This window comes from Pelodiscus sinensis, chromosome 1 (genome assembly GCF_049634645.1).
Source record: "Pelodiscus sinensis isolate JC-2024 chromosome 1, ASM4963464v1, whole genome shotgun sequence".
Taxonomy (NCBI): domain Eukaryota; kingdom Metazoa; phylum Chordata; order Testudines; family Trionychidae; genus Pelodiscus; species Pelodiscus sinensis.
This window is the reverse complement of record NC_134711.1, coordinates 2,816,278-2,841,613: the sequence shown is the minus strand read 5'-3', so window position 1 is coordinate 2,841,613 and position 25,336 is coordinate 2,816,278. Positions and strand designations below refer to the sequence as shown.

At 72.9% G+C, this 25,336-nt stretch overlaps 1 protein-coding gene across 2 annotated transcripts; it reads left to right on the top strand.

The window, feature by feature from the left end:
- The first annotated feature begins 775 nt into the window (after nt 1-775).
- KCP (kielin cysteine rich BMP regulator) lies at nt 776-25,301 on the top strand. 2 transcript variants are annotated; one of them, XM_075924968.1, is made up of 24 exons: nt 776-1,004; nt 3,762-3,844; nt 3,990-4,083; nt 5,010-5,080; nt 6,246-6,330; nt 11,051-11,133; nt 12,172-12,345; nt 13,010-13,103; nt 13,430-13,512; nt 14,046-14,139; nt 14,833-14,915; nt 15,107-15,227; nt 16,794-16,876; nt 17,313-17,412; nt 18,064-18,152; nt 18,458-18,560; nt 19,034-19,176; nt 19,440-19,612; nt 19,846-19,957; nt 21,763-21,855; nt 22,003-22,104; nt 22,320-22,484; nt 23,370-23,670; nt 24,604-25,301. In XM_075924968.1, the coding sequence occupies exons 1-24, from the start codon at nt 893-895 to the stop codon at nt 24,819-24,821; spliced, it is 2,859 nt and encodes a 952-aa protein (XP_075781083.1). In that variant the 5' UTR covers nt 776-892; the 3' UTR covers nt 24,822-25,301. The 2 variants fall into 2 exon arrangements, with proteins under 2 accessions (XP_075781083.1, XP_075781086.1); XM_075924971.1 differs by lacking the exons at nt 776-1,004; nt 3,762-3,844; nt 3,990-4,083; nt 11,051-11,133; nt 12,172-12,345 and having other exon boundaries at nt 4,617-5,080.
- Nucleotides 25,302-25,336: the final 35 nt, after the last annotated feature.

The following is a 25,336-nucleotide window of genomic DNA, read 5'->3' as shown; positions in this document are numbered from 1 at the left end:
CCTGATCCTGCTCCCTGATCCTGCTCCCTGCTGGGTGGGGAGTGCCAGACCACAGATTTATGGGGATAGTGTGTTTACCCCTCCCTTCCCGATGGCCAGCCAGCTGCGGGAGGGGGGAGAGGTGGCCTCATCGTGGCCCACTCACTCCTCCCATCCTGGGCTGGGAGGGAATGGGAATTGTCTGGAGTGTTGGAGGGAATGGCGCGTGCCTCAGTTTCCCCCTCTGTGCCTCACGGTAGGTAGGTGGGAGGCAAACAGTGATTGTCTGCAGAGCCCCAGGTGTGACTGGCGCAGCCCCTTCCCCCGCCATCGACGGGCCGAGGAAACTGGACATTTGGCCCTGCTAACTAACCGCCCCGCCCCCGGGCAGCCAGCCGGGGCCCCCGGGCTTGGAGGATTTGCGCAAGAGCTGGGGCCGCTGCCCTTTGCCCAGCTCTGCGGGTCCCTTCCGCGCTCCCGCCCGCTCCGCTCCGGGTTTTCGCTCCGGTCCCCAGAGGAGGGTCCCGTCGCCAAGCGCCGAAGGGCGCACAGAGTCTGGAGCGCACCCGCGGCCCCCCGCGCCCCGCCTCTGCCCCCAGACGGGACAGAAGCGGTACGAGGCGGCTCCAGCTCTGGGAGAAGGCAGAGCCCGGCTCCGCTGTGCGGGGCGACTCGGATTTCTCCCTCCCAGTGCGCCCCGCGCCCCTCCACCCCGTGCGCCCTGCGCCCTGCACCGTGCGCTGCCCCGTGCGCCCTTCTACCCCGTGCGCCCCGCACCGTGCGCTGCCCCGTGCGCCCCTCCACCCCGTGCGCCCTTCTACCCCGTGCGCCCCGCGCTTCCCCCGGAGCAGAACTTTCCCGGCCGGGACCCCCGGCCCCGATCCGGCCGCCCTGCGCCCCGAGTGCTGTGCCCATGGCGCGGCTACCCCTGGCCTTTTGGCTCGGGCTGGTGGCGCTGTCCCTGCAGGCCCCGCCGGGCGGCGAGCCAGGCCCCGACCTGCCCCCGCTCCACTCCGGCGAGAACGGTGAGTGAGCCCCGCTCCGACGGCTGGGCCGAGGGATCCCCTGGCTTGCCAGGGGCTGGGGAGTCGGGTCTCTGGAAGGACCTGGCCCTGAGCTGCCGTTTGCACTGGCTTGTTTAGTCTGCAGAAGAGAAGGGCGGAGGGGGTGGGGGGGTTGAGAGCAGCCTTGAACTCCCGGAAGGGGGGTTCCAAAGAGGCTGGCGAGAGGCTGTTCTCAGTGGGGGCAGGGGGCAGAACGAGGAGCAATGGGCTCAAGTTACAGTGGGGGAGGTCTAGGTTGGAGATTAGGAACAACTATTTCCCTAGGAGGGTGGGGAAGCGCTGGGCTGGGTTCCCTAGGGAGGCGGATGGAATCTCCATCCCTAGAAGATTTTAATGCTGATTTCCGCAGTGGCCAGCCGGCCTGTGGAACTCCCTGCCGCTGGATGCCAGAGGCCTGGCGCCAAGCAGGATCAGCCCTAGTTGTGAGCCTTGTGGGAGCCAGGAGCTTGGGCCTTCCGGACCACACTTTGCTCCCCGGAGGCCCCTGCGGTTTCCTGCAGCTACAGTGCCTGGGGGACTGACCACAGTTGGCTGCCTTGGGCACGGCTCAGCAGCCGTCGGGAACCGTGGCACAGTCGGGCAGAGAGCGTGGCAAGGACCAAGAGGCTGAATGGGGGGGCAGTGGAGGTGGTTTGTTAGTGTAGGGTCTCTTGCCCACTGGGCTGTGTATGCTGGTGGATAGAGAGGCCCATGCTGGTTTGTTATTGTAGGGTCTCCTGCCTGGAGGGGTGCTGATTAGTAGAGGAGGGAGCAGGGAAGGTTTCGTCTGCAAACCCCACGGGGCCAGTTTTCCTGTGACCCGCCAGCGGCTCCCTGTGCTGTCTCTGTACCCCCGTTCCCCCAGCCCTCGGGCCCCTCCCTCCCCAATCTCCTGCCGCTGGCCTCTATTCCAGCCTTGGCAGCTGGAGCAACAGCTGCCCTGGCCCCATCTGCTAACAAGCGAGGCTGACACCAGGCCTCCGGCACTAATTGCTGGGTACAGGCTCTGCTCCACTGCCCCCATGGAGGCTGGGGTATGTGGGGGGGTTAACAGCCTCTGGCTCCCTCTGTGTGCCCCCCCCACTTTGGTGGATGGGCTGGCGCTGGGTGAGGGTGCCCTAGGGAGCTGGGGGGTGCATGCCATGTGTGAGCGGGTAATGAGGGAGGGGTGCCTGGGGGAAGGGCCCCAGAGTATCAGCCCCCCCCCCCCCCCAGCTGTGTGCAGGTGATGTCTGAGGTCTGGGGGAAAGGGATTGCCCTCCCCTTCCCTGCCGCTGTCTGGGGATGTCGCCAGCCCTGGCCCGGTGTTGCCCAGCCTGCCAGCAGGCACCATTACTGGTCCCGCTTCCCAGACAGAAGGCCTCCTCCAGGAGGAGAATCCCCACTAAGCCCTAGCAATCTAGAGCCCATGACACCCAGCAGGGCAGCTCCGCCTCCATCCAGCAGAGGGCAGGGCAGTGCGCCAGCAGTCTCCCCGGGGCCCTGGTGGCTGCTGGGAACCGCCTGGAGGAGGTGATGAGCAAGGGGGGGGAGCAGCGACAGCCGGGAGACATGGAGCAGGGGGCCCCCTTTACCCCAGTGCCCCCCCAAGCTGCTCCCCCCCAGGATCCCGGGGCCGGGCTCCTGGAGTCGTTGGGGCAGGTGTGGGGCAGCACGGTGCCAGGCGTTCAGCCGAGCCAGGGAGATGTGCCAGTCGCAGGCTCCCCAAGCACCCAGCAAACGGCTCCCATCCGGGCCCCGGGCAGCCATGGGTAGCACAGAGCCGGGCCGGTCAGGGGTCGGGCGGGTACCCGCCCTAGTGTGATTGACACCCCCTGCCTGCGGTGTCTTCCAGATCCCTCCCCCGGGCCCTACATCCTGGCAGAGGAGCGGTACCCGGCTGAGCCCCCCTTTGACCAAGGGCCCCCCCTGGCTCCAGCCCTCACCCACATCCACAGCTCCCAGCAGCAGCCCCGTGAGCCCGAGCTCCCCCCCAGCATGGGGCAGCCCGGCCCGGGCGCCCTGGAGCACAGAGTGTGGCAGCTGGAGGAGCTGGCCGGGGGACTCGGTGCCACGCTGGACGGGGTCAGAGCCCAGGTAGGGCCTGGGGCCGCCCTGCGGGGGGCAGGAGGCAATCCGCAGAGCGAGCAGTTAGCCGGCCCATTGGTGCCAACGCCTGCGGGCAAAGGGGGGGCTGGCAGGCCAAGGCGGCACTGCCAGGAGTCCTGGCTCCCACCCCCACTCTGCTCTAACCACTAGACCCTACTCCCCTCCCGGAGCTGGGCTGGAACCCAGGCGTTCTGGCTCCCGACCCCCCCCCCCAGCTCATGGCTCCCGCTGTCTGGCGCAGAGCTGGGAGCGGCTGGCCCGCGGGGAGCCCCTGGAGAGCTACAGGTGCCGGCGGCTGGTGTGCACCGGGGAGGGGACGTGGCAGGAGGACGGCGCCCGCGCTGCGCCGGGATGGGCCCCAGTGCCCAGGTGAGAGGGGACGGGGCCCTGCCTGAGCCCGGGATCCTGTAGGGGGCGCTGTGCCAGGCAGCCAGGCTGGCCCGGATCGGTGCCCCTCTGCCTCCTTGGCTTGGAGCCTGTGAGGGCGGCTCTAGTCCCGGTGGCAGGACGGTTGCTCTGCGCCCGGCTGCTGGCTGCAAGCGGGAAACCCCCACCCGCCCTGGGTGCCCCTCACTCCCGGGCTGGGCTCCCCCTGGCCCCACTGGCTCGGGTCCGTGTCCTGGGTTTTCATGCCGGTTCTCTCCCACCCAGGCCGTGCGGATGGCGCCGCCCGGCGAGAGCGCGGTGAGGAGCGGGCCCCACGTGTAGACCCCTGCTGGAGCTGCTGGTGCTTGGTAAGGCCACGCCCCCTGGGCCACGCCCCTGCCCCGCCCCCAGGCCCAAGCTCCGCCCCCGGCTCCTCCCCAGCCTGGCACAGCTCCACCCACTCCGTTACTCATAAGCAGCCCCGGGAAGCCCTGACCCCCCTCTGCCCCACAGGAGGGTCGTGCCGTGTGCAGGAAGAGGCAATGTGCCAGGCTCTGCCGGCATCCTGCCAGCCCCCGCCCGGGCACCTGCTGCCCCATCTGTGACGGTGAGTGGGGCCCCCATGGGGGCAGGGAGCACCGGGGCAGAGAGGTCTGGGGGCGGGGGTGTCTGTGCACCATGGGGGGTGGAGTCAAGGGGAACGTGTGGCGGGGGGGCGGGGCAGGCTCGATGGGGAAGTGGGTCTGTCCCATGAGCCTCCCCTGTCCGGGGGTCCCCGAGGGGCTCTGTGGTCTCTGCGTGGAGGCTGCCAGGGGGCAGGGGGTGACATGGCCACTGGGCTGAGGCCCAGCAAACTCATTGCCTGCCCTGGCCGGTGGGCGGCTCCAACTCCCTTCCCGGGGGCCCCTGGCCCTGCGGGGGAGGCTCTGTGTGCCCGGCCGGAGGGGGGGTGGGCGGGCGCCCCCAGGCTGCACCGCTCTCTCTCCCCACAGGCTGGGCCCCTCGGATCGTATCTGCCCCCGGAGGGGGCTATGACGTAGTGGGGGGGCTGTCTGTTTTGAGACCCTATGCTGCTCTGCAGAGACTCTGTGGGGGGGGGGCAGCGAGGGAAAGGGGCGGTGTGTGTGTGTGTGCAGGGCCCAGCTGGGGGGAACCCTGAGGGGGGCTCGTAGACCATGGCCCCTGGGCTAGGCGGAGGAATCTGAACATAGCCGGGGCGCGGCCTCCTGGGGGCTGGGGGACAGCTTGCGGGGGGCTGGGGCAGTCTGGGTGGAGGGAAGCGTGGGGAAAGCAGAGGGGGGCCAGGGGCCAGTGAGCCCCTCCCCCCAAGAGGGCGAGGCCGTCTGCCCTGGCTCGTGTGAGCGTCGCGCCGGCGCTGTACCCGAGAAGCGAGACCCCTTCTGCTCCGCTGGCCGGCGGAGAGACCCCTCTGGCTGCGGATGGGGGGGCAGGGGCCTCTCCCTGTGGGGCTGAGCCCAGGGTGGGGGGCAGGTGGGGGCGGGGGCTGCTAACAGGGGGGCCTGTGTCATGCAGAGCGGGAACGTGTTGTGCGAACCCACGGCCTGCCCGGCGCCTGTCCTGAGAGCCAGGGGGTGCTGCCCGTGGTGAGTGGGCTGGGGAGGGGCACGGCCGGGGGGGCGGAGGGATGCTACCCTAAGGAGGGGGAGGGGACGGGGCAGTGACCTCAGGAGGGGATGGAGCAGGGCCCGAAGGAGGATGTGGGTATGGGGTGCTGCTGGGGGGGAGGGGGAGGGGACGGGGCAGTGCCCACGCGGAGTGGGGCTGGGGGAGGGGCAGGTAGCTGGGCGGGGGTCCTGCCCATGATGCCGGGGGGGAGGGGCAGCCCAGGCTGCCGTTTGCAGGGGAGTCTTGGGGGTGCCCGTGGCATCCCTGCTCCCCAGGGGCCGTGCCAGGGGCCGGGGTGCCCTGACGGTTGATTCTGCCCCACGTGCCTTGCCCCAGGTGCAGAGGCTACATGTACCGTGCCCAGCCCGTCCCAGCGGGATCCCCCTTCCCCCCGCCGCGGGAGCCCTGCCTGGCCAGCGTCCCCCGGAGCCTCCCCCAGGGCCCTGCCTGGCCAGCGTCCCCCGGAGCCTCCCCCAGGGCCCTGCCTGGCCAGCGTCCCCCGGAGCCTCCCCCAGGGCCCTGCCTGGCCAGCGTCCCCCGGAGCCTCCCCCAGGGCCCTGCCTGGCCAGCGTCCCCCGGAGCCTCCCCCAGGGCCCTGCCTGGCCAGCGTCCCCCGGAGCCTCCCCCAGGGCCCTGCCTGGCCAGCGTCCCCCGGATCCTCCCCCAGGGCCCTGCCTGGCCAGCGTCCCCCGGATCCTCCCCCAGGGCCCTGCCTGGCCAGCGTCCCCCGGAGCCTCCCCAGGGCCCTGCCTGGCCAGCGTCCCCCGGAGCCTCCCCCCAGGGCCCTGCCTGGCCAGCGTCCCCCGGAGCCTCCCCCAGGGCCTGCGCCCGCCTTCCTGGCCTCCACGCCCTGTGGGGCTCCGCCCCGCGTGAGCCACGTGTGGGGTCCGCCCGCGGCTTGGCAGGGCCTTTCGCCTCCTCGGCGCCGAGCAGGGACCCCCTGGCCGGTCACGGCGCGTCCCAGGGTGGAGCTTGCCCTGTGCCAAGCCCCCTGGTCCTGCCTGGCGCAGCCCTTTGCTGGTAGCAGCCATCGCCCCAGGCTGGGGGGACCGGGGAGGGCTGGGGGGGCTCTGCGTGCCCCAGGGGGGAGGGGGGCGTGGGTGGGGCGCGGGCACTCGGCAGTGACCAGCCCCCTGCCTGCAGGATGGCACCGTGCGGTGCTCGCCCGTCACCTGCCTCCCAACCAGCTGCTCCCCCCTGGCGATGTGTCCTGGCCAGCGCTGTTCGGGTGAGTGTGCTGCGGGGGGGAGGGGGGCTCCCAGTGCCTTGCCCCCACCTTACCCTGGCAGGATTCGCTCCCAGCTTTGTCCCCCCCCCCCCCCCCGTGGCCGTGCCCAGGGCGTGGGGAGCAGAGCCGTGCCCAGCGCTTGGGCCTCGCGCCACGGCATCACCGGGACACCCACGCCCCATTCCCTGCCCAGGAAGGGTGAGGGGCTGGCCCCCCGGAAGGCCCTGAGCACAGCCGGCGGTAGACGGGGGCTGGGAGCCCGGGCTCCGGGAGGGGAGTGGGGTCTAGTGATTAGAGCGGGGGTGGGGGCGGGAGCCGGGCGGTGCCGGGCTGGGACCCGCGTCTCTCCCCGCAGAAGAGCAATGTGGGGTGTCGCCGCGCTGCCCCGCCCGGCTCCGTCCTGCTGCCTGGCGGGTGCTGTGCCCAGGAGACAGGAGCCCCGATCCCTGCTGGTCCCCCCTCTCCGGGGAGTCTGGGCGGTGACAGCCCCGTGAGCCCCCCGGACGTCCCCCCCCTCACCGACCCCACTGCTGCCTTGAAAACCTCCCCCACCACAGCCCAGGGCAGGGTGAGCCCATCCCCATGGCCTCCTGCCTGCCTGGCTTTGACCTCTGCTGGTGCCCCTCGCTCCCGACCCGCAGCCCCCAGTGCCCCTCGCTCCCGACCGGCAGCCCCCAGTGCCCCTCGCTCCCGACCCCCAGTGCCCCTCGCTCCCGACCCCCAGCCCCCAGTGCCCCTCGCTCCCGACCCCCAGTGCCCCTCGCTCCCGACCCGCAGCCCCCAGTGCCCCTCGCTCCCGACCCCCAGTGCCCCTCGCTCCCGACCCGCAGCCCCCAGTGCCCCTCGCTCCCGACCCCCAGTGCCCCTCGCTCCCGACCCCCAGCCCCCAGTGCCCCTCGCTCCCGACCCCTAGTGCCCCTCGCTCCCGACCCGCAGCCCCCCGTGCCCCTCGCTCCCGACCCGCAGCCCCCCAGTGCCCCTCGCTCCCGACCCGCAGCCCCCAGTGCCCCTCGCTCCCGACCCGCAGCCCCCCAGTGCCCCTCGCTCGCGACCCGCAGCCCCCAGTGCCCCTCGCTCCCGACCCCCAGTGCCCCTCGCTCCCGACCCGCAGCCCCCAGTGCCCCTCGCTCCCGACCCGCAGCCCCCCGTGCCCCTCGCTCCCGACCCCCAGCCCCCAGTGCCCCTCGCTCCCGACCCCCAGCCCCCAGTGCCCCTCGCTCCCGACCCACAGCCCCCCGTGCCCCTCGCTCCCGACCCACAGCCCCCCGTGCCCCTCGCTCCCGACCCGCAGCCCCCCGTGCCCCTCGCTCCCGACCCCCAGCCCCCAGTGCCTCTCGCTCCCGACCCCCAGCCCCCAGTGCCCCTCGCTCCCGACCCCCAGCCCCCAGTGCCCCTCGCTCCCGACCCCCAGTGCCTCTCGCTCCCGACCCCCAGCCCCCAGTGCCCCTCGCTCGCGACCCGCAGCCCCCAGTGCCCCTCGCTCCCGACCCGCAGCCCCCAGTGCCCCTCGCTCCCGACCCCCAGCCCCCCAGTGCCCCTCGCTCCCGACCCCCAGTGCCTCTCGCTCCCGACCCCCAGCCCCCAGTGCCCCTCGCTCGCGACCCGCAGCCCCCAGTGCCCCTCGCTCCCGACCCGCAGCCCCCAGTGCCCCTCGCTCCCGACCCACAGCCCCCCGTGCCCCTCACTCCCGACCCCCAGCCCCCAGTGCCCCTCGCTCCCGACCCCCAGTGCCTCTCGCTCCCGACCCCCAGCCCCCAGTGCCCCTCGCTCCCGACCCCCAGTGCCTCTCGCTCCCGACCCCCAGCCCCCAGTGCCCCTCGCTCCCGACCCCCAGTGCCTCTCGCTCCCGACCCCCAGCCCCCAATGCCCCTCGCTCCCGACCCCCAGTGCCCCTCGCTCCCGACCCGCAGCCCCCCGTGCCCCTCGCTCCCGACCCGCAGCCCCCCGTGCCCCTCACTCCCGACCCGCAGCCCCCAGTGCCCCTCGCTCGCGACCCGCAGCCCCCAGTGCCCCTCGCTCCCGACCCCCAGTGCCCCTCGCTCCCGACCCCCAGCCCCCAGTGCCCCTCGCTCCCGACCCCCAGCCCCCCGTGCCCCTCGCTCCCGACCCCCAGCCCCCCGTGCCCCTCGCTCCCGACCCCCAGCCCCCAGTGCCCCTCGCTCCCGACCCCCAGTGCCTCTCGCTCCCGACCCCCAGCCCCCAGTGCCCCTCGCTCCCGACCCCCAGTGCCTCTCGCTCCCGACCCCCAGCCCCCAGTGCCCCTCGCTCCCGACCCGCAGCCCCCAATGCCCCTCGCTCCCGACCCACAGCCCCCCGTGCCCCTCGCTCCCGACCCGCAGCCCCCAATGCCCCTCGCTCCCGACCCCCAGTGCCCCTCGCTCCCGACCCACAGCCCCCAGTGCCCCTCGCTCCCGACCCCCAGTGCCCCTCGCTCCCGACCCCCAGCCCCCCGTGCCCCTCGCTCCCGACCCCCAGCCCCCCGTGCCCCTCGCTCCCGACCCCCAGTGCCTCTCGCTCCTGACCCCCAGCCCCCAGTGCCCCTCGCTCCCGACCCCCAGTGCCTCTCGCTCCCGACCCCCAGCCCCCAGTGCCTCTCGCTCCCGACCCACAGCCCCCAGTGCCCCTCGCTCGCGACCCGCAGCCCCCAGTGCCCCTCGCTCCCGACCCGCAGCCCCCAGTGCCCCTCGCTCCCGACCCCCAGCCCCCAGTGCCCCTCGCTCCCGACCCCCAGCCCCCAGTGCCCCTCGCTCCCGACCCCCAGTGCCTCTCGCTCCCGACCCCCAGCCCCCAGTGCCCCTCGCTCCCGACCCCCAGTGCCTCTCGCTCCCGACCCCCAGCCCCCAGTGCCCCTCGCTCCCGACCCGCAGCCCCCAATGCCCCTCGCTCCCGACCCCCAGCCCCCCGTGCCCCTCGCTCCCGACCCGCAGCCCCCAATGCCCCTCGCTCCCGACCCCCAGTGCCCCTCGCTCCCGACCCACAGCCCCCAGTGCCCCTCGCTCCCGACCCCCAGTGCCCCTCGCTCCCGACCCACAGCCCCCAGTGCCGCTCGCTCCCGACCCCCAGTGCCCCTCGCTCCCAACCCGCAGCCCCCCGTGCCCCTCGCTCCCGACCCCCAGTGCCCCTCGCTCCCAACCCCCAGCCCCCAGTGCCCCTCGCTCCCAACCCCCAGCCCCCAGTGCCCCTCGCTCCCGACCCACAGCCCCCAGTGCCCCTCGCTCCCGACCCCCAGTGCCCCTCGCTCCCGACCCACAGCCCCCAGTGCCGCTCGCTCCCGACCCCCAGTGCCCCTCGCTCCCAACCCGCAGCCCCCCGTGCCCCTCGCTCCCGACCCCCAGTGCCCCTCGCTCCCAACCCGCAGCCCCCAGTGCCCCTCGCTCCCAACCCCCAGCCCCCAGTGCCCCTCGCTCCCGACCCGCAGCCCCCAATGCCCCTCGCTCCCGACCCCCAGTGCCCCTCGCTCCCGACCCACAGCCCCCAGTGCCCCTCGCTCCCGACCCCCAGTGCCTCTCGCTCCCGACCCCCAGCCCCCAGTGCCCCTCGCTCCCGACCCCCAGTGCCTCTCGCTCCCGACCCCCAGCCCCCAGTGCCCCTCGCTCCCGACCCGCAGCCCCCAATGCCCCTCGCTCCCGACCCACAGCCCCCCGTGCCCCTCGCTCCCGACCCCCAGCCCCCAGTGCCCCTCGCTCCCGACCCGCAGCCCCCAATGCCCTCGCTCCCGACCCCCAGTGCCCCTCGCTCCCGACCCACAGCCCCCAGTGCCCCTCGCTCCCGACCCCCAGTGCCCCTCGCTCCCGACCCACAGCCCCCAGTGCCGCTCGCTCCCGACCCCCAGTGCCCCTCGCTCCCAACCCGCAGCCCCCCGTGCCCCTCGCTCCCGACCCCCAGTGCCCCTCGCTCCCAACCCGCAGCCCCCAGTGCCCCTCGCTCCCAACCCCCAGCCCCCAGTGCCCCTCGCTCCCGACCCGCAGCCCCCAATGCCCCTCGCTCCCGACCCCCAGTGCCCCTCGCTCCCGACCCACAGCCCCCAGTGCCCCTCGCTCCCGACCCACAGCCCCCCGTGCCCCTCGCTCCCGACCCCCAGTGCCCCTCGCTCCCGACCCACAGCCCCCAGTGCCCCTCGCTCCCGACCCACAGCCCCCCGTGCCCCTCGCTCCCGACCCCCAGTGCCCCTCGCTCCCGACCCGCAGCCCCCAGTGCCCCTCGCTCGCGACCCACAGCCCCCAGTGCCCCTCGCTCCCGACCCACAGCCCCCCGTGCCCCTCGCTCCCGACCCCCAGTGCCCCTCGCTCCCGACCCACAGCCCCCCGTGCCCCTCGCTCCCGACCCCCAGTGCCCCTCGCTCCCGACCCACAGCCCCCAGTGCCCCTCGCTCCCGACCCACAGCCTCTGCTGGCCCAGCCCTGGGCAGATCCATGGGGTGGGAGCCGGTTGGCAGCTCCGTTTCCACTGCCCGCGGGTGCTGCAGGGCCCGGCTGGGTACTGACGGGCTGGGCTGGCTTGGCCAGTCCCCGTGCCCGTGGGGGGCCGGCCTGCCCCAGAGCGGAGCCGGAGGTGGGGGCAGGGGCTGGGGGCAGGAGTTGGGATCAGCGGGTGCCAGGGGGCTCCTGGCAGGGGGTGACTCGGGATCTGGGGGGGTCCGACTGGGGGGAATGTGGCGCTGGGGGTCACAGTGCCAGGGGCTGGTCTCCCCCACTCAGTCCCTCCCCTCCTCTCGTGCCAGGCTGCCACGTCCAGGGCCGGGACCCTGCGGAAGGAGAGACCTTCCCAGCCCCCGGCAGGCGCTGCGAGCAGTGTCGCTGCCTGGTACGTGCCCACGAGCGGGGGTAGGGCAGGGCCGGTGGGCACAGGGATGGGCACAGCCCCAGGGGGCACAGGGAGCCGGGGGGGGCTGGGTACCGCCCCAGGGGGCACAGGGAGCCGGGGGGGGGGTTGGGTACCGCCCCAGGGGGCACAGGGAGCCGGGGGGGCTGGGTACCGCCCCAGGGGGCACAGGGAGCCGGGGGGGGGGGTTGGGTACCGCCCCAGGGGGCACAGGGAGCCGGGGGGGCTGGGTACCGCCCCAGGGGGCACAGGGAGCCGGGGGGGCTGGGTACCGCCCCAGGGGGCACAGGGAGCCGGGGGGGCTGGGTACCGTCCCAGGGGGCACAGGGAGCCGGGGGGGGGGGCTGGGTACCACCCCAGGGGGCACAGGGAGCCGGGGGGGGGGGCTGGGTACCGCCCCAGGGGGCACAGGGAACGGGGGGGGCTGGGTACCGCCCCAGGGGGCACAGGGAGCCGGGGGGGCTGGGTACCGCCCCAGGGGGCACAGGGAGCCGGGGGGGCTGGGTACCGTCCCAGGGGGCACAGGGAGCCGGGGGGGGGGGCTGGGTACCGCCCCAGGGGGCACAGGGAGCCGGGGGGGGGGGCTGGGTACCGCCCCAGGGGGCACAGGGAGCCGGGGGGGGGGAGGCTGGGTACCGCCCCAGGGGGCACAGGGAGTCGGGGGGGGCTGGGTACCGCCCCAGGGGGCACAGGGAGCCGGGGGGGGCTGGGTACCGCCCCAGGGGGCACAGGGAGCCGGGGGGGGGGCTGGGTACTGCCCCAGGGGGCACAGGGAGCCGGGGGGGGGGCTGGGTACCGCCCCAGGGGGCACAGGGAGCCGGGGGGGGGGGCTGGGTACCGCCCCAGGGGGCACAGGGAACGGGGGGGGCTGGGTACCGCCCCAGGGGGCACAGGGAGCCGGGGGGGGGGGAGGCTGGGTACCGCCCCAGGGGGCACAGGGAGCCGGGGGGAGGCTGGGAACAGCCCCAAGGGGCACAGGGAGCCGGGGGGGCTGGGTACATGCGGTGCCCTCTTTTGCAGCGGGGAGCGGTGTCCTGCGAGCCCCTGCCCTGCCCCGAGGTGACCTGCCCCCACCCAGCCGCCGGCCCCTGCGACTGCCCCACATGCGATGGCTGCAGCTTCCACGGGCGAGCGTGCGGCAACGGAGAGCGGTTCCCTGACCCCCGCGCCGCCTGCCGCCGCTGCGCCTGCCTGGTGAGCGCTGCCCACGCAGCCGTGCCCAGCGGGGGCTTACCCCCCTTGTTCCATGGCGTGCGCGTTCCACGGCCCAGTAGTAAACCCCGTGCGTGCCTCAGTTTCCCCAGGCTCTGCCCCTGCCTGGTGAGCAGTCCCCAACAGTTGTGCCCAGCGGGGCTTACCCCTTTGTTCCGAGGCATGTGCGTTCCACGACCCTGCAGTAACCCCCGGGCGTGCCTCAGTTTCCCTGGGCTCTGCACCAGATGGCTGAGGTGGGGGGGACCAGGTGACACCCAGGAAGCAGGGGCCGGACTGCTGAGAGTGTGTGTGTCTGGGCTGGCTTGGGGGTGCAGGGGGAGGGTCAGGGCTCTAGGGGCGCCCCCCCCCAGGACAGTGCTGGCCGCTCCTGCGCTGACACGTCTGTGCTACGCTGCGTCCCTGTCGCCCCCTGACTCTCCTCCCTGCCGGTCGGGGGGCTGGGCCCGGGGGCTCCCTGCGCCCCTCGGGACAGCAGCTAGCTCTGGGGAGGAGCCCAGTGGCGCACAGGGAGGGGGCTCACAGTCCTGGCACCGACTTCCTCTACGCGGGGGGCCCAGGGGGTGGGCTGCTGGCTCCAGGGGGTGTCTGTCCCTCCCCGGCCCTGGCCCGGCTGGGTGTGATGCCACCAGCTCTCATCCCGCAGGATGGCAGGGTGACGTGTGTGCCCGGCCTCTGCCCCCCGGCCCCCTGCGCCAGCCCCGTCCAGCGCCCAGGCCGCTGCTGCCCCCAGTGTCCAGGTGAGGAGACCGCTGCCTCGTGGGGCTGTGCCCAGCACCCAGGCCTCTGGGCTTGGCACCTATTCCCCACACCGGCAGGGGGCACAGTGGGGGGGAGGGGGTGGGGAGGCAAAGGTGTGAGGGGAGGGGTACGGGGGGGGAGGGCCGGAGGAGGGGCACAGCAGGGGTGGGGTCGGGAGGCAAAGGCACGGGAGAAGGGGGGCACAGCGGGGGGGGGCTGGAGGAGGGCACAGCCAAGGGGACAGGGAAGCAAAGGGGCGGGTGCTGTCCAGGGCAGTGGGCCGGGGGTGGCAGGCCAGGAGGGCTCTGACCCCCCCCTCTCTCAGAGTGCCGGCACAGGGGGCAGGAGCACCCCGAGGGCTCACACTGGCCGTCCCCGACAGACCCCTGCCAGCGGTGCTCCTGTGTGGTGAGACCCCCTAAAATCCCCTTGTTTCCGGGCCCCCAGCTGGCCCCCGACTCCTCCCCAGTGCTGGGCAGGGGGCAGCAAGGGGGGCACCCCACACAGGCTGGGCCCGCTCCGAGACCCCCTGAGCCATGGGGCTGGGGCGGGGGGGGGGGAAGGGGAGCACAAAAGGGCAGGGGGGGTGGCACAGAGGGGAGGGGAGGAGGCAAAGGAGCGGGGGTGGGAGGGCTGGAGGGGAACACAGTGGGGGGGGGGGAGGGTGACAGAGTGGATCCCCCTGTGTCCAGTGTTCCCTATTGCCCACCCCCCCCCCTCACTCCCGGGGCCTCGCTGCCCCCCGCCGACCCCCCTCCCGGGTCTGCTTGGGCCTGCCACCGAGTGTGGGCAGCGTTAGGGGCAGAGGGAACTGGCTCTGGGGAGGGGACAGATACCCCCTGATGCTTGGGGGTGGGGCTGGTTTGGGTCACCGGTGCCCAGGTGGGGGCGGGCATCAGACCCCTCCCCCGCCGCTGACAGCTGTGCTGCTCTCCTCCCAGGGCGGGGAGGTGCGCTGCGTGACGGCCCCCTGCCCCCCGCTGACCTGCGCCCACCGGGTGACGGAGCCCGGGGACTGCTGCCCCCGCTGCCAAGGTACCTCCTGCGCCAGCTCCTGCGCCCGGGGCCGTGCGCCTGCCCCTTTAAGAGAGGTCATCTGCATAACTCCGCCCCCAAGCAATGGCCCGTTTCCCTCCCTGGAGGGCGGGCGACTCCCGTGGGTCCATATGGGGTGACTAGTGCCCGGGGGGCCGGACGGCCTGCGGGAAGGACCGTGGCGGCGGCGTGAGCCTCACCCCCTGCTCACCCGGTGCCCGCAGGCTGCATGCCCGACAGGTGGGTGCCCACGCCGGAGGGGGCACGGTGGGCAGGGGGCTGCGGCATCGTAGAGCAAGAGGTTGGACCAGACCCTCTGCCCCCGCTCAGCACAGGCCGGAGACCTGCCCCTCCCCCCAAGCGTCCGGTCCTGGGTTCTGTCCCTGGCTCTGGCAGGGGAGCGGGGGCTAGTGGTTAGAGTGGAGGGGGTGGAAGCCAGGACTCCTGGGTTCTGGCTCTGGGAGGGGAGCGGGGGCTAGTGGTTAGAGTGGAGGGGGTGGGAGCCAGGACTCCTGGGTTCTGGCTCTGGGAGGGGAGCGGGGGCTAGTGGTTAGAGTGGAGGGGGTGGGAGCCAGGACTCCTGGGTTCTGGCTCTGGGAGGGGAGCGGGGGCTAGTGGTTAGAGTGGAGGGGGTGGGAGCCAGGCTCGGGGAGCAGGCCCCCCCGCAGTGCCCTGAGCGGGTTTTCTCCGCAGGCTGCGTGGTGCAGGGCCGGCCGTACCGCCCCGGGGAGACCTTCCAGCCCTCGCTGGACCCCTGCGAGATCTGCACCTGTGAGGTAAGCGGGGGGACACTGCTCCCCTCCCCCCCGGAGGGGCTCTCCAGGGCCTCTTGCCTGGGGGCGCCGGGGCTTTGGGGGGCTGCTCCCCACCTGGGGGAGGGTTAGTCCATTCCTGGGCTGCGGGGGGAAGACCGGGGGGGGGGGGGGGGCAGGACAGTAACCGGCCTGGCTGCTGCCGTTTGTTGCAGCTGCTGGAGTTCGGGGGGCCGCAGGTGCGCTGCTACCGCAGGCCGTGCCCCAGCCTGGTGGGCTGCCCCCGGAGCCAGGTCCAGCCTCCCGGGGAGAACCAGTGCTGCGCCACCTGCGCCCGTGAGTACCCTGCTGGCGCGGGCCGGGGCCGGTCTGCCAGGGCACGGCATGGGGCGGGCATTGCCCTGGGACTCCCTGCCCCAGCCCCGCACCCCCACTGTGCCCCTTACTGGTAGGGCCACTCCGCCAGGGCACGGCATGGGGCGGGCATTGCCCCGGAACACCCTGCCCATGCCCCACCCCCCACAATGTCCTGCACTAGCAGCGCCAGGCTGGACCAGCCCGGAATTCCCGCCCCCCCCATTGCCCTACAGCGGCCCCTGCTGGACTGGGCTGGACTGGAATAGCCGGAAAACCCTCCCCATAGCGCCCCCTGCTGGACTGGAATAGCCGGGAAACCCTCCCCATAGCGCCCCCTGCTGGACTGGGCTGGACTGGAATAGCCTGGAAACCCTCCCCATAGCGCCCCCTGCTGGACTGGGCTGGACTGGAATAGCCGGGAAACCCTCCCCATAGCGCCCCCTGCTGGACTGGAATAGCCGGGAAACCCTCCCCATAGTGCCCCCTGCTGGACTGGGCTGGACTGGAATAGCCGGGAAACCCTCCCCATAGCGCCCCCTGCTGGACTGGAATAGCTGGGAAACCCTCCCCATAGCGCCCCCTGCTGGACTGGAATAGCCGGGAAACCTTCCCCATAGCGCCCCCTGCTGGACTGGAATAGCCGGGAAACCTTCCCCATAGCGCCCCCTGCTGGACTGGAATAGCCGGGAAACCTTCCCCATAGCGCCCCCTGCTGGACTGGAATAGCCGGGAAACCTTCCCCATAGCGCCCCCTGCTGGACTGGAATAGCCGGGAAACCCTCCCCATAGCGCCCCCTGCTGGACTGGAATAGCCGGGAAACCTTCCCCATAGCGCCCCCTGCTGGACTGGGCTGGACTGGAATAGCCAGGAAACCCTCCCCATAGCGCCCCCCTGCTGTGCGAGGCCAGGGCTGGGCTGCGTTTCACTGGTTGGTGTCAGGGAGTGTGGGGGAGTCCCCGGCCCTGCACCCCCACCCGCACCCAGGGGTGAGATTCAGCCGGCAGGTAGAACAGAAGGTGTGTGGGTTCCCAGGGACCCAGCGTCGCCCAGATGCCTTGTCACAAGAACCAGGAGCAGCCAGTACCATCCACCTCTGGGAAAGGGGGGCCCAGAACCCCAGCGCAGGGCCCCTGCCCCGGCCCCCCAAGCCAACTAGGCTCCCTTCTCCCCCCGCCCCAAGCTGCCCCGTCTCCTGCCTTGTCCTGCTTCCAGGCCCGAGGTGTAATTGGCTGCCATGAGAGACTGAACAGACTTCCCCAGTGAGTCATGCCCGGCCTCCCCCTCCTCGTGCTGCAGTGCCCAGGGAAACTGAGGCACGGACACACAGCGTCACTGCAGGGCAGCATAGGACAGTAGGAACGGCACACAGCACAACAAAGCAACCAGTGACTGTAACAAGCGAGTGATCACGGGACTACTGGTCCGTTCCTGTCGCAGTCGTCTGGTGCTGGCCCCCCCAGGCAGGCAGGGTGGGGTGGGGCGGGGCGGGGTGGGGCTGTCACATCTCACCCCCCATCCCCGCCCCGCTACCTTTGTGCTTGCAGAGGCCTTGACCCAGTGCACGGCCGAGCTGGCCGGGAGGGAGCTGCCAGCGGCTGACGACCCCTGTCACACCTGCCGGTGCCAGGTACGAGGCCTGGGCAACTCCGTCCCTTCACCGGGCAGCGGCCTTGGCCCCGGTGTGTGATCAGCCCCCCGCCCCTGCACCTCGGGGAGGAAAGCCCCAGACCTGCTCTCAGCCCTTCGCAGCCCAGGATGCCTTGCTCGGCCCCACCGTGCAGCCACCTCTGGGGCGGGGCAGGGCAGCATAGAACAAGCCATTCGCCTCCTCTCCAAGCCCCATCTGGCTGACTCTCTGGCCCCCCAGGCTTCCTTTGCCTTGTCGGCAGCAAGAGAAAATCGGGGAGGCAGTTCCAGGCACATGGCTGCCCCCCGTGTGTGTGGAGGGAGTGGGCCAGGGCCCGTCCCGTGTGCCTGTGCGGGCGTGTGCTCGTGTCGCGGCCGGGTGCCAGGCGGGCGCACACGCCCTGGCTGCATCCCAGCCCCCTCACCTCTCATTGCAGGATCTCACCTGGGTGTGCGTGCGCCAGGGCTGCCCGCCGCTCAGCTGCCCGCCGGCCGAGCAGTTCACCCCCCAGGGCGCCTGCTGCCCCGTCTGCGACGGTGACGTATGGCCAGTGCCCAGACGCCGCGCCGATGGGCACGCTTTGCTGGGGGGTGGGGCACCGAGCAGTGGGAGGTTGGGATGTGGGGATCCCTGCGCTCTAGGCAGCACCTGTGGCTGGGGTGCTCGGAGCTGGGCAGCCTCCCCTTCTGGGATAGCCCAGGCCAGGCCCAGGGGGGCCCAGGGCAGGGACGCTGGCTGAGCCAAGGGGAGCTGGGTGAACCCCCGTGCAGTCTGTCCAGGCACCCTGCAGACCGCCAGCGCGGCGCTAGCTCTGAGCCCTGCCCATCCTGGGCCGATAACTCTGAAGCCTAGTGACAACGAGGAACCAGTCAGCACCTGTGGTCCCTGTAAGTTGGGCACGTGGGCGGCCGCTCGGGGGAGATTCCAAGGCCGCCCGGTTGATTGGCAGAGCGCCCCTAGAGCGCCCCCTGCTATGTGTTTTGTTTCTCCTGGTGGTGCACAGCCGCACATGCTTCAGTACACGTAGAAAAAAAATATTCCGCACATGGATGGAAGCGCTTACAGGGAGCATTGCTCCGCACCCTCCCCCCAGCCCATCGTGGGGCTCCCTGGGAACCATGCTGCTCCCTCCCTGGTCGCAGGGAGGTCTGGGGGCAGCGGCTGACCCCCCCCCCCCGCCCTTGCAGGGTGCGTGATAGAGGCTGGCGAGCGCCGTGTGGCGGACGGGGAGAGCTGGACCGACAGTGAGGACGACTGCATCAGCTGCACCTGCAGTGTGAGGCCCAGCACCCCCAGCCCCCACCCCTGGCTCAGCGTGTCTTGCCCTGGGGCTCCCCTCCCCCCCCCCCCCCCCCGTCCCGGCCTAGCATGTCTGTGTCCCTCCCTCTCTCGCCAGCCAGCACTGCGGTTTCCCAGGGGCCGGGCAGAGAGGGGCTTTGCTTGAGGCCCCCCATGGACACTGGAGGGGAAGCCGGGGTCTCTGGCGGGGCCACGTGGCACCTGGCCTGGGGGGCGCAGATCAGGGGGCCGTTCCCTGCCCGAGGGCGGGTGCGACTCCGCTCCGGTGTCTCTGCCACGCAGCGGGGCCACGTGGACTGCCACATCGCGGCGTGCGCGCCCATCGAGTGCCAGGGCAGCCTGCGGAGGGTGCGGATGCCCGGCTCGTGCTGCTACCAGTGCCAAGGTAGGAGCTCTTCCCGGCAGGCTCGCTGGGCTCAGGACCCCTGCCCAGGAGAGGCGGGGGCGGGGCCAGGGGTTCAGAGACGCCAGGCTAGGGCACGAGGGGGGAGTCCAGCACGGCGCCAACCCCTGGCTGGCAGATCCCAGAGGGCGGCCCAGCATTGCAGTGGGGGTCCCTGAGACGGAGGTTAAACAGGCTGTGCACAGACTGGCACCTTCGGCTGCGTGAGGCTGGCCAGTGTGGGGAAACTGAGGCACGGAGTGGGGAAACTGAGGCACAGAGCTGGGGAAGGGGCCCTCCACACACTCCACAGCAGCCAGTGGTGCCTTCTGTGTTCCCGTGCCATCTAAGCGGAGCGGGGCGGGCAGACCGGGCACCGTGCCTGGCCTGCCACCTTGTCAGATCCTGCCTGGCCCTGGCCACCGTCCTGTGGTCCCGGGGGCTCCCCACACTGCTGGCTCCATCCTCTGCCCCAGACCCGGACGGCTCCTGCTCCTACCAGGGCCAGCGGTACCAGGCCGGCGCGCACTGGCCGGTGGACGCCTGCACGACCTGCTCCTGCGTCTCCGGGGAGGTGCACTGCCGGAGCCAGCGCTGCCCCCCGGCCGCCTGCGCCGCGGTGAGTCCCGGCGAGGCCCCTCCCCTCCCGGGCTGGCAGCTGGCTCCGCCTCCACGCTGGTCGGACCTGCCTCTCCGGCCCATGGGGGGCGCTAGTGTCCTTGGAGCAGCCTATCAGGGCACGGTCCAGGCCGGGAAAGTCGGTTTTATTGCGCCGGGAGCGGGCCCACGGCGCCCCATGGCCATGCTGGGGGCAGGCAGGCGGATGGAAGGGGGCAGCCAGTACGGGGCACCTGGGTTTCCTTAACGGCCCCCTCTGGCCAGGACGAGACGCCCACGCTGGTGCCGGGCACCTGCTGCCCTCGCTGTCTGCCCCGCCCCGCCACCTGCCTGGCCTTCGGCGACCCGCACTACCGCACCTTCGACGGGCGGCTGCTGCACTTCCAGGGCACCTGCACCTACGTCCTGGCCCAGGACTGCCAGGGCGGGGACTTCAGGTGAGAGGGGGCACGGCAGACACGGGGGGAGGGCGGCCCAGGAGTAAGAGCTGGGGGCCAGGATTCCTGGGTTCGGTCCCAGCTCTGGGAGGGGAGTGGGTCCTAGTGGGTAGAGCAGAAAAAGTCTGAGAGCCAGGACTCCTGGGTCCTATCCCAGCTGTGTCCCTGGCCTAGTGGGGAACGTCTCCCCCCGGCGCCCGGCCTACTGACTCCTGCCCGTCTCCTGCCCCCAGCATCCATGTGACCAATGAGGACCGTGGCCGCCCGGGCGTGGCCTGGACCAAGGACGTGACGGTGCGGATGGGGGACACCGTGGTGCAGCTGCTGCAGGACTGGCTGGTCAAGGTGCGATGGAAACCTTGGCCGGGTCGGATGCCCACGGCCCCTGAGCCTCTTCCCCCGCTGCCTGGGGCAGAACCGGGCCTGGGGCCCAGGCTGGCTGGGGGTACGCAGGGCCCGGGTGCCGTCCTAGGGAGGCTGGGCGGAGCGCATGGGGCCTGGGGCCCAGGCTGGCTGGGGGTACGCAGGGCCCGGGTGCAGTCCTAGGGAGGCTGGGCGGAGCGCACGGGGCCTGGGGCCCAGGCTGGCTGGGGGTACGCAGGGCCCGGGTGCAGTCCTAGGGAGGCTGGGCGGAGCGCACGGGGCCTGGGGCCCAGGCTGGCTGGGGGTACGCAGGGCCCGGGTGCAGTCCTAGGGAGGCTGGGCGGAGCGCACGGGGCCTGGGGCCCAGGCTGGCTGGGGGTACGCAGGGCCCGGGTGCCGTCCTAGGGAGGCTGGGCGGAGCGCACGGGGCCTGGGGCCCAGGCTGGCTGGGGGTACACAGGGCCCGGGTGCAGTCCTAGGGAGGCTGGGCGGAGCGCACGGGGCCTGGGGCCCAGGGTGGCTGGGGGTACGCAGGGCCCGGGTGCAGTCCTAGGGAGGCTGGGCGGAGCGCACGGGGCCTGGGGCCCAGGGTGGCTGGGGGTACGCAGGGCCCGGGTGCGGTCCTAGGGAGGCTGGGCGGAGCGCACGGGGCCTGGGGCCCAGGCTGGCTGGGGGTACGCAGGGCCCGGGTGCAGTCCTAGGGAGGCTGGGCGGAGCGCACGGGGCCTGGGGCCCAGGCTGGCTGGGGGTACGCAGGGCCCGGGTGCCGTCCTAGGGAGGCTGAGCGGAGCGCACGGGGCCTGGGGCCCAGGCTGGCTGGGGGTACGCAGGGCCCGGGTGCAGTCCTAGGGAGGCTGGGCGGAGCGCACGGGGCCTGGGGCAGGCTCTGAGCAGGGAGGGAACTAGCTGCCAGTTTACAAGTCGCCTCCCATGTCAGGACGAGTCAGCGACCCCTTCCCGGCCCCCTGTCCACGGCAGCCCCTTCCCGGCCCCCTGCCCACGGCAACCCCTTCCCAGTCCCTTACCCCCGGCAACCCCTTCCCGGCCCCCTGTCCACGGCCCCCTGCCCACGGCAACCCCTTCCTGGCCCCCTGCCCACGGCAACCCCTTCCCAGCCCCCTGTCCACGGCCCCCTGCCCACGGCAACCCCTTCCTGGCCCCCTGCCCACGGCAACCCCTTCCCGGCCCCCTGTCCACGGCCTCCTGCCCACGGCAACCCCTTCCCGGCCCCCTGCCCTCTGCCCATGGCCCCTTGCCCACGGCAACCCCTTCCTGGCCCCCTGCCCACGGCATCCCCTTCCTGGCCCCCGGCCCCCTGCCCACGGCAACCCCTTCCTGGCCCCCTGCCCTCTGCCCACGGCAACCCCTTCCCGGCCCCCTGCCCTCTGCCCACAGCAACCCCTTCCCGGCCCTCTGCCCATGGCAAAGTGCTTCTAAAGCGATGAGCAGGGGGAAGACCAACAGAGGGACCCCCGGGGCCCTTTAATCCCCTTGCCCACGTGGAGGGAATCCGACGGTTCTCACTGGGCAAGGGGATCAAAGGGGAGTGTCCCCTGAACAAGTCACTGCCCGAGGCCTTTTTAGGCAGCCAGCCCTGAGGGGGGAGGGAGGGGCGAGGGCGGGTTTGCAGCAGAATCCCTCGGGTGTGGATTGGCAGCATTCAAGCGCCATGGTCAGTCCAACACTGCTAGTCACTCGAGTGGCCCAACATCGGAACTCAGGGTCACCCAAGGAAATGAATAGGCGGCAGGTTCACCACGAACACAAGGAAGTTTTTCTTCATGCAGCGCACAGGCAACCTGTGGAACTCCCTGCTGGAGGATGTGGGGAAAACCAGGACTTTAACAGGGTTCAAGAAAGAGCTAGAGAGATTCATGGAGGTTAGGTCCCTCAATGACAAACTTCCCACCGGCCCCCGCGCAGCGTCACCCGACTCGGCAAAGCCCCGGCCCCCAGGGGCCCCCTGCCCGGGCCCAGAGCTCGGGGCAAACACACCCCAGCCTCTCAGCCCTGCCTCCCCCCGCCAGGTGGACGGCCGGGCGGTGGCGCTGCCCTTCCTCCGGGAGCCGCACCTCTACGTGGAGCGCCAGGCCCGCGCCGTCCTGCTCAGCACCCGCCTCGGGGTGAAGGTAACCGCCGGGACTGGGGCCCCCGCCCTGTCACTGTCTGGAGGGGGGGCGTGGCATGGCAGGCCTTCCCTGCAGAGCCACAGCCGGCGCTGGCCTGGCCAGGGGAACGGCCAGATGCCAGGGTGATGGGCACCTGAGCGGGTCTCGGTGCCCGGTGGCTGGCTGGGCTCTGTGTCCGCACGCTGGGGGCCTGCCCATCCGCCCTCTCCCCCCAGGTCCTGTGGAGCGGGCGCTCGCACCTGGAGCTCAGCGTGCCCGGCACCTACCGAGGCCGCACCTGCGGCCTGTGCGGCAACTTCAACGGGCTCCCGGAGGACGACACCCGCCTGCCCGCGGGGCAGCTGGCCCGCTCCGAGGCCGCCTTCGGCAACAGCTGGAGGGTGAGGGGGGGCTGGTGTCAGAGAGCCAGGCCCTGCGGCTGCCCCCGGCCTGGCCCCTGCCCCCCATTGACCCCAGCCAGCTCCCTCCCCACCCCTCCGGCCCCTACCCCCCCCCCATTGACCCCAGCCAGCTCCCTCCCCACCCCTCCGGCCCCTACCCCCCCCATTGACCCCAGCCAGCTCCCTCCCCACCCCTCCGGCCCCTACCCCCCCCATTGACCCCAGCCAGCTCCCTCCCCACCCCTCCGGCCGCTACCCCCCCATTATCGCCAGCCAGCTCCCTCCCCACCCCTCCGGCCAGGCCCCTACCCCCCCCATTGACCCCAGCCAGCTCCCTCCCCACCCCTCCGGCCCCTACCCCCCATTGACCCCAGCCAGCTCTCTCCCCACCCCTCCGGCCAGGCCCCTACCCCCCCCCCATTGACCCCAGCCAGCTCCCTCCCCACCCCTCCGGCCCCTACCCCCCATTGACCCCAGCCAGCTCCCTCCCCACCCCTCCGGCCCCTACCCCCCCCATTAACCCCAGCCAGCTCCCTTCCCACCCCTCCGGCCGCTACCCCCCCCCATTGACCCCAGCCAGCTCCCTCCCCACCCCTCCGGCCAGGCCCCTACCCCCACATTGACCCCTGCAGCACAGCGCCCCCTAGTGCCCGGCCAAGGCGTAGGGGCCAGCGCAGGAGAGCGCCCCCTGCTGCGCCCTGCAGCACAGCGCCCCCTAGTGCCCGGCCAAGGTGTAGGGGCCAGCACAGGAGAGCGCCCCCTAGTGCCGCCCTGGGGCGCTGGCCTCGCAGCCCCTACTTCCACTCCCCACAGCCCATGGGGAGCTCCAGGATGGGGGCCGGCAGGCGATGCCCCCTGCCCGCGCTGATGGTGTCTCCTGGGCAGGTGCGGAGCCGCAATGGCACGGGTGGGCCGTGTGCCGACGGGCGGGACGTGGACCCCTGCAAGCAGGCCGGCTACCGGGCCCGCAAGGAGGCCAACGCCCGCTGCAAGGTGCTGACGGCGGGGCCCTTCCAGCCCTGCCACCCCCTGGTGCCCCCGGAGCCCTTCTTCGCCGCCTGCGTCTACGACCTGTGCGCCTGTGGGGCCGGCACCGAGGAGGGCCTGTGCGCCGCGCTGGAGGCCTACGCCGCCCTGTGCCGCCGCGCCGGGCTGGCCCTGCACTGGCGTTCGCCCACGCTCTGCGGTGAGTGGCTGGGGGGCCGGCCCTGCCCTGTCCTCTCCATGCTACCGGGGGGTGGGCTGCTGGGCTGGAGCGGGGCGGCCCTGCCCCGTCCTCCCCATGCTACTGGGGGGGCGGGCTGCTGGGCTGGAGCGGGGCGGCCCTGCCCCGTCCTCCCCATGCTACTGGGGGGGTGGGCTGCTGGGCTGGAGCGGGGCAGCCCTGCCACGTCCTCCCCATGCTACCGGGGGGTGGGCTGCTGGGCTGGGGGGGGGGTCTGGCCCTGCCCCGTCCTCCCCATGCTACCGGGGGGTGGGTTGCTGGGCTGGGGGGCCGGCCCTGCCCCGTCCTCCCCATGCTACCGGGGGGTGGGTTGCTGGGCTGGGGGGCCGGCCCTGCCCTGTCCTCCCCATGCTACTGGGGGGGCGGGCTGCTGGGCTGGGGGGGGGTCTGGCCCTGCCCTGTCCTCCCCATGCTACTGGGGGGGCGGGCTGCTGGGCTGGGGGGGGGGGGTCCGGCCCTGCCCCGTCCTCCCCATGCTACTGGGGGGCGGGCTGCTGGGCTGGAGCGGGGCGGCCCTGCCCCGTCCTCCCCATGCTACCGGGGGGGGTGGGCTGCTGGGCTGGGGGGGGGTCTGGCCCTGCCCCGTCCTCCCCATGCTACCGGGGGGGGTGGGCTGCTGGGCTGGGGGGGGGGTCCGGCCCTGCCCCGTCCTCCCTGTGCTGCCGGGTAGTGGGCTGCTGGTCCGGGGGGTTCCTGGGGGACAGGCTCTGTGCTGGCTCAGATGGGGAGGAGCAAAGGGCAGGTGCAGGCCCCTGGAGAAACTGAGGCAGCCCCATGGGCATGGGGGGAGCGGTGGTTTCTCACTCTGGGGCTGAGCCCGGGGTGCTGGGGTCGGTCCCCGCCCTCCCCCTCTTCCCCCCAGCTCCGGGCCCTGACTCCCCCGTCTCCCCCCAGCCGTGGGCTGCCCCCAGGACCGAGGCTACGTCTTCGCCGAGTGCGGCCCGCCCTGCCCCAGGACGTGCTACAACCAGGAGGAGCCGCTGGGGGCCGTCGCGTCGCGCTGCTCCAAGGCCTGTGTGCCCGGGTGCCAGTGCCCCGCCGGGCTGGTGGAGCACGATGCCCGCTGCATCCTGCCCCGGGCCTGCCCCCGCGTCGTCCATGGCAACCGCTGAACCCGGGCGTTAACCCCGTGGGGAGTCTGGACCCCCCCGGCCGTGGGGCGCCTGGCCCTGCCTGCCCCCCACAGCCACCCGGAGCCTGGCACCGTCCAGACACCCCCCGGCCACGGGTGGGGGCAAAGCCCTGTCTCCCCTTGTCCTCCCCGCATCCCCCGGCCGAGCCCTCTCCCCACAGTGCCTCTGGAGGAAGCAGGCCAGGCCCCTCACCCTCATGCCTGGCCTCCTGGCTGCCCCTGAACCCCTGTTGCTGGGCCCGCAGGCTGGCACCCATGTGAGCCCTGCTCAGCACCCGGAAGCTGAGCTCTGTGCCGGGGTGGGGGGCTCCGGGCGCCCCCCTGGCCCGGAGAGGTACCAGGTGTTGACTGCACTGCCCCTGCGCCCCCCTCTGATGGGGCGCAGGCCGGTGTATTCAGTAGAGCGGTGGCGGCTGGGCTGGGCCAGCCACGCCCACAGCAATAAAAGCCGTACCCAGGGGCAAGTGTCTAGGCCTTGACTTCTGGCTGGGGGGT

Coding starts and splice junctions, on each gene's coding strand:
- KCP (XM_075924968.1), top strand. CDS start 893: ATGGCGCGGCTACCCCTGGCCTTTTGGCTCGGGCTGGTGGCGCTGTCC. Junction 11,134..12,171: donor GCGAGCAGTGTCGCTGCCTG/GTACGTGCCCAC, acceptor CCTCTTTTGCAG/CGGGGAGCGGTGTCCTGCGA. Junction 15,228..16,793: donor GTGCTGCGCCACCTGCGCCC/GTGAGTACCCTG, acceptor TTGTGCTTGCAG/AGGCCTTGACCCAGTGCACG.